Here is a 7,371-nt window from a genome sequence, read left to right as displayed (position 1 = left end):
GCTTCACACCTCCCAGACACCGTGCTCCCTTAGGCCGCCCACCGTCTTTTAAACATCCCTCAGGGGTCCCAAGAAGCCTGCGCTCACCACCTCTCGGAGACCACAAGTCCCAGCATGCAAAGCTCCTGTTAGAAAAGGGCCACTAACTAGACCAGGATGCAACGCTCTGCGAAGGGGGCGGGGCTCTCTATAGGGGCGGCCCAGTGGTTGCGTCGCCTGGGCAACTCCAATTCGGTGACAGAATACACTTCCGCTTCCGCCTCTGAGCCTTGGGGCCGGGAGTCTGCACGACTTCGTAGATGTGACGCCATCCGTCTGCGACAGCGCGGCTCCGGAGGTTACGGCGGGTGGCCCCTCTCCGGTTTGAAGCCCTAGAGCAGTTCCTTGTCGTCTGCGGCCTCTGACCTGGGAGCAAAGGGAAGAGCGGCGAGATGACGGACCGCTACACCATCCACAGCCAGCTAGAGCATCTGCAGTCCAAGTACATCGGCACCGGCCACGCCGACACCACCAAGTGGGAGTGGCTGGTGAACCAGCACCGCGACTCCTACTGCTCCTACATGGGCCACTTCGACCTTCTCAACTACTTCGCCATTGCCGAGAATGAGAGCAAAGCGCGAGTTCGCTTCAACTTGATGGAGAAGATGCTGCAGCCTTGCGGCCCGCCAGCCGACAAGCCGGAGGAGAACTGAGACCCCGCCGTGTCACCGCTGTACGTGAGCACCTCTCCCTGAGTTCCGCCGGTTTGCCGTCGTTCCCGCGTGTTCCTCCCCCAAGGGGACTGATTTTCCATGCCTCTGCTTCTCGTGCTTTACTTGTGCAGAGGTGCTTACTGGGGGCGTCCCGCCTGACCTGCCTTCCTGTGGACCCTGTTTTCTTGTGGAACACAGCGTTGGGAGACCCTCAGGACCCCTGAAAACTGTTACCGGACGGTGGAGAGAGCCTAAAGCCAGCAAACGTTAGAGAAGACGGCACTGGAGTGAGACGGGATTTAGAGGCTCGTTTTCGGCTAGTTGATTGTCGTTGTTGTTTTTTACATAAAGTTTGGAAATGTTTCAGTCTCTTGGTGTGGACTACTTGTGTTTTGGTGGAGGGGTCCAGGGACGGCTCTGGAACTGTGGTTTCAGGGGAGGCGGGAGGATGGTGGGGGGATAAATAAGGGGAGGGTTACGGAGGGGTTGGGCGGTAGTGCAGGACCAACGTTCATTGCCGGACACTTAAATGCGTCCTGCACAACCTTTAGAATGTTCCCCAGCCCCGACTTTTTCCAAGAGCTTTTTTCAGGCCCATAACGCTTTCAGTATTGAGGTTTGTGATCATTGTATCCCTTCTTTTTCTTTCATTCAAAAATATCTTTGTTGGCATTGCCCTCTCTCTGTAAATTGCATCCTCTCTTTCTTTTGGGACTTTGTGGACGTGTCTCGAGAATTGACAAGCTGTCAAAACGAGTTCTTTCATTAATTCACCATTCAACAAATATCTGTTGAGCGCTATGTGGCAGGCATTTCCCAAGCTTTAGGGGCTTGTATTACACTAGTTGGGGGAGCAGGAGGCCCCACGAACTGTAGACATAAGTAAGCAAATGTTAGAAGGTGCTGTGGAGAATGGGAGTAGCAGTAGAGTTGCAGTTTTAAACAGGACGCTCATGTTAGACTATTGAGAAGGTGACATTTGAGCAGAAACTTTAAGGAAGTGAGGGAAATAGCCATAAAAAAACTAGGGATATTACTTTCCAGGCAGAGGGAACTTCAGTGCAACGTTCCTAACACAGGATTGTGTCTGACTTGTTGGAGGAACAGCAAAGAAACAAGTATGGCTGAAGGGAGTGAGCAAGGGAAAGAGTACAGGGATAGATTTTGGAGAGGAAACAGATAAGAGTAGAGCCCGGTAGTCCAGTGTAGACTTGTGGCTTTTACCCTGAAAAGGTCGGGAGCTATTGGAAGATTATTAAATGATACGATCTGACATATTTCAGATAAGTGGGTCTCAAACATTTTGGCCTTGGAACACCATTACATTCTTAAAAATTCTCGAAGACCCCACAGAGCTTTTGTTTTAGAAGGTTATAGGGGTTGCTGGTCACCAAATTAGAAATCAAAACTGGGAAAAATTTTAAATACCTGTAATTCATTTTTAAATAATAATAAAACCATTACATGTTAACAAAAACATTTTTTATGAAAAATAACTATTTTCCAAAACAAATAATTTCGTGAGAAAAATGGTGCTTTTTTTAAACAATTTTGCAGATGTCTTCAATGTCTGGCTTAGGATAAGACAGCTGGATTCTTGTATCTGTTTCTGCATTCAAACTATTGGGATATGAAGTTTTGGTTGAAGTATTTAAAAATAGCCACTTCACATAAATATATAGTAAGGGAGAAATCTTTTTTTTATTTATTTTATTTATTTATTTTTGGCTGCGTTGGGTCTTTGCTGCATGTGGGCTTTTCTCTAGTTGCAGAGAGCGGAGGTTACTCTTCATTGTGGTGTGCAGGCTTCTCATTGCAGTGGCTTCTCTTGTCGTGGAGCATGGGGTCTGGTATGTGGGCTTCAGTAGTTGTGGCACGCGGGCTCAGTAGTTGTGGCAGGCTCAGTAGTATCTTCTAGGGATGTGGGATCTTCCCGGATCAGGGCTCAAGCCCGGGTCCCCTACACTGGCAGGCGGATTCTTAACCACTGCGCCACCAGGGAAGCCCCAGGGAGAAATATTTTAATAGCCTTTTCAAATAATTGTGGATATCCTTTGACACTCTAGCAAAACCCAACAAGTGGTAATTTCGTAGAAATTAGTTACAACATGGGGTCCGGTCAATCAACTTTTCATTCTCTAATTAATCTATCTTGAACTTTGTGGATCTTTTACCCATACGTGATTTTGAAATATCTTGCATTACTCATTTGGAAAGTGTTGGCTCACTGAGTTACACAGGCCCTCTAAGTGTTGACACATTTCATTGTGTCAACATATCACAATATGTACTTCGTACACATTATTAGTATCACCACTGATCTCATCAGGAAAGTCTTATAGTATTTGAAAGCTGAAAAACTAACAGCGGTGGTATAAGTTTTCCACAATTTGGAGTTTTTGCTTGATAGCTTAAATTTGGTCACTGATAGCAAATACTGTCTGCTGTTTTCCTTGAAGTGACAGGCCCGTTTGGTTCATTTTCAAGCAAATATCTGTCAAATACCCTGAGTAACTGCAGTTCGTCAATCTTTCAAGTAAAAATGATGTTCCTTAAAAAAAAGCCAGCTGAGTTTGTAACTCAATAGCAAGTGCTTTTTCTTGAGAAAACCGTTGTGCTTTGTTGGCAGCAGAAATGCTTTATGCATACTACCAATTTGGTCATGAGAAATATTTTAAAAGATGTGTCCTCATGCGCTAAGAGTTCATAAAATCAGTACGTTTTATTGCTTCATCAAGGACATTCTGAAGTGAAACTGAGTTGATTTTTTAATTTTGTTTTTATTGAGAGTACATGGCAGTGGAGAATACAATGACTTCCAGTAGTTCGGTGCCACTATCTTGATTGATGCTAAGTGCTAGTAGTTTTACTCACTCTTGCTTTTGTACCATCTGTACAAATGTTAACACAGTGAAAATGGCGAATAAAATCTTAGTATTATTAAGAAAATAGTGTTGACTTCACAGATCTCTGAAGTTCCTTTCCTACCATTTTCACTTGAAAATAAAACTGAGAGACTGACAGATTAAACTATAGTTATTTAGACTTGAGTATTTAGCAGATATTTTCTCCATAAATGAATGAGATGGGCCATCACTTCAAGGAAAACAACTGAACTGCTGTTTCAGAGGATCTTTCTGGCTGCTGTGTTGAGAACAGATATAGGTAATGTAATAGAGAACAGATTGTAATTGTCAGCAATTAAATAAAAGTATCAATATAAATGCTTTTCCCCCCATAAAGAGTAGGAGAGAGTCAAACTGTAAATCCCCATCCTTACAAAATTGGCATGAGAGTGAGCCCTTGTCCCTCATTGGAGTCTGTAGCAGTAGACCAAGAGAGATGACAACCTGAATTGGAAGTAGAGAAGAAGGCACTGGATATTTAGTATGGGGTAGCTTATATAAAGAATCAAATGAGGACTTCCCTGGTGGCACAGTGGTTAAGAATCCGCCTGCCAATGCAGGGGACACGGGTTCGATCATTGGTCCGGGAAGATCCCACATGCCATGGAGCAGCTAGGCCCGTGGGCCGCAACTACTGAGCCTGCATTCCAGAGTCCACGAGCCACAACTACTGAGCCCACGAGCTGCAACTACTGAAGCCCACGTGCCTAGAGCCCGCGCTCTGCAACAAGAGAAGCTGCTGCAACGAGAAGCCCGCGCACCACAACGAGGAGTAGCCCCCGCTCGCTGCAACTAGAGAGAGCCTGTGCACAGCAACGAAGACCCAATGCAGCCAAAAATAAATAAATAAGAATCAAATGAGTAATGTGGAAAATAAAGAACTGCAAGAATTTAGAAGAAAGTTAGTAACCTAAAGACCACCATGAACTGGCTTGGTTTATATTGTTAGGATTCATGGGGACAAGGATTTTGGTCTGTTTTATTACCTGATATAGCTCAAGTGTCTAGAATTGTGCCGGCACATCACAAGCGTTCAATAAATGTTGAGTGTTGAATGTGGAAAGATAGGGCTTAATCTAGACAATACTCTAATTTATGTTTTAGGCAGTCTTCAAGTTCACCAGAGTAGGTCAGACCAAAGAAAAGAGATATTTGAAAACATGCTTCTTAGATAGTAATAATAGCTAACATATTGATAGCTTTTATGGTGTACTAAGTGTTCTATCTTATGTGATCTCTGGGAGGTATTATCTTTGTTTTACAGATGAAACAGCTTCAGAAAAGCTATTTGCCCAAGGTCACACAATTACTATGTGGCTAAGCCAGGATTTAAACCAAGTCTTTCTAGTTGCAAAGTACAAAGTCTTAAATATACTGTTGCCCAAGCAGGTCTAGTATATGAAAATCATATTAGAATAATTTGAAATAAGTTACTGTCTCAGATGAAAAATGGAAATATTAAAAGTTTGGTAGGTTCTAATGAAGGAATATCAGACCAGTGTGAAAGTTCTTATATAACTCTAAGTAAAAAAATGTAATTTGAAATATATTGCATACAGATAATTTTAATGGGTATAATAATTTATGTGGAAAAAATCCATTGAAAAATTTGAAAGTAAACAAAATGCAGTTCAAATAAATTTACTTGAACCTGTCACTCTTTTTCTGTACTGGTATAAAATAATATTTGTATCAAACACAGGAGGGCAGCAGATGATACTCTGGTAGAAATTGCTTTTGGAAAGAGCTCTAAACTTGTAGATTTCTGCTAATGGGAGAAAATCAATTCTTTTTATATTTATTTTCAGTGATGTCATTAGAAAGCCACTTTATGAACTATAAAGTGATAAACATGTTTATCTTTGACAAATATGTAGTGAATACTACAGATCACGGTATTATACTTACAAGGATGGGACAAGGTAAGGACCCTACCCTTAAAAGGATACTAGTTAGGGAAATGAATACAGCACCACATAAATAACTCTGATCTGTAATGGCAAGAGGTGAGTGCTAAAGAAAGATATAGAAAAAAGGTGATAGAGTTTACAAGAAGAATTTTTGAACTGCCTGTGCGGGAGTGAGTGGATGAAGACATTGTTGGGAAAGAGGCTTTTAAGCAGGACCTTGAGTGATAAGTAAGATTTTTTTTATTTTTATTTTTTTATAAATTTATTCATTTTTATTTTTGACTGCTTTCGGTCTTTGTTGCTGCACGCAGGCTTTCTCTAGTTGTGGCGAGCGGGGGCTACTCTTCGTTGCAGTGTGCGGGCTTCTCATTGCAGTGGCTTCTCCTGTTTTGGAGCACGGGCTTCAGTAGTTGGGGCACACGGGCTCAGTAGTTGTGGCTCACGGGGCTCAGTTGCTCTGTGGCATGTGGGATCCTCCTGGACCAGGGCTCGAACTCATGTCCCCTGCATTGGCAGGCGGACTCCCAACAACTGCACCACCAGGGAAGTCCCGATAAGTAGGATTTATATTTGCTAAAATAAGGGCAAGGCATGAGGAGCCTCTGGAGATATGACCAAGCTGCCCTAGCAAGGCCAGGAGAATTCAAACTGCTTATTCCTATTTAAAACCCTTCCATTACTTCCAATAACTTATGGCTTATAGGGCCCTTCACTCTTTGGTTCCCGCTCTCTTCAGAAGGCTGGAAAAGCAAGTTAAGGTCTAAATCCTAGGATAACAATGTTATCTCAATTAATCTTCACAACAACGCTGGAAAGGTTATTATCCCATTCTACAATAAGCAAACAGAAATACGAAAAATTAAGTTGTTTGCATAATATCACTCAGCTAGTAAGCAGTTGATCAGGGACTTACACCCAGGTCTGATTTTAGCATCCACGTTTTTCATAGGGTAGGTCAAGGTTTTCAAACTACGTCTCACAGAATTCTAATTGCATGAAAAGTTATAGATGTTTTTTTTTCCTTGGGGGAGGGCGGGTGGCTAAGGAGAAGGGAGTATTTTGGTTAAATAAGTTTCAGAATTGTTCCACACGATGGAGGTTCATGCTTCAGATTAATTTTTTAAAGTTCTGCAGTTAGAAATTTTGCTTATCATTTCCTAAACTTATTTGAACTTGGAGTTCCTTTTCTTAAGAAATACAAAGATAATTTTGAGCAATTTTGGGGAGGGATACTGCTTTTGTCAACGAAAGAAATTTGAATAGAGAAATGATGTATTCAACCCTGGGCTTGAGAAAAATGAATTTGCTGGCAGTGTGTGGGTGGAACTCATAACCACAGATAACTTTCCTTTCCTTCTTAGATTATTCTAATTCCTTCAGCTGAAAATAAGTACATTTGTGAGTGAAGAGTTCTTTGTTCTCAGCTCTGATGCTTTTCATGTCTCCAAAACTAGTAACTTAAAGACATTAGAAACAAAAAAGACTTAATTATATTGCACAAATTAGTTATGAAGCTATCTAGGGTCCATTCTTTTCCATGGCAAGGATGTGAAAAAAGCAATGTTATTGAGGAATTTGGACATTTTTGTTTACTCATTTTATTAGTGTCTGGAAGATGTATACTGAACAAAGCATCGGCAGTGAATGATCTGACAGCCAACAGTTGGTCTACTTCAGAGAGATGACAATTTGTTCTTATTTTTTTCATTTATTTATTTTATTATTTTTTAAATTTATTTTTGGCTGCATTGGGTCTTTGCTGTGCATAGGCTTTGTCTAGTTGCGGCGAGCAGGGACTACTCTTTGTTGCAGTGCGCGGGCTTCTTATTGCAGTGGCTTCTCTTGTTGTGGAGCACAGGCTCT

The 7,371-nt window shown here is 41.9% G+C and overlaps 1 protein-coding gene across 1 annotated transcript; it reads left to right on the top strand.

Moving 5' to 3' along the window:
* Positions 1-299: 299 nt before the first annotated feature.
* On the top strand, positions 300-1,061 carry SF3B5 (splicing factor 3b subunit 5). The gene is made up of 2 exons (XM_024747957.1): positions 300-712; positions 824-1,061. Exon 1 carries the CDS (start codon positions 432-434, stop codon positions 690-692), a length of 261 nt encoding a protein of 86 aa, XP_024603725.1. The 5' UTR covers positions 300-431; the 3' UTR covers positions 693-712; positions 824-1,061.
* Positions 1,062-7,371: the final 6,310 nt, after the last annotated feature.

Source organism: Neophocaena asiaeorientalis, unplaced genomic scaffold, assembly GCF_003031525.2.
Source record: "Neophocaena asiaeorientalis asiaeorientalis breed wild unplaced genomic scaffold, Neophocaena_asiaeorientalis_V1.1 scaffold123, whole genome shotgun sequence".
NCBI classification, from domain to species: domain Eukaryota; kingdom Metazoa; phylum Chordata; class Mammalia; order Artiodactyla; family Phocoenidae; genus Neophocaena; species Neophocaena asiaeorientalis.
This window is presented reverse-complemented; position numbering and strand designations above follow the sequence as displayed.

Bases quoted from the DNA above. Each gene is read 5' to 3' on its own strand.
- SF3B5 (XM_024747957.1), top strand. From the start codon at position 432: ATGACGGACCGCTACACCATCCACAGCCAGCTAGAGCATCTGCAGTCC.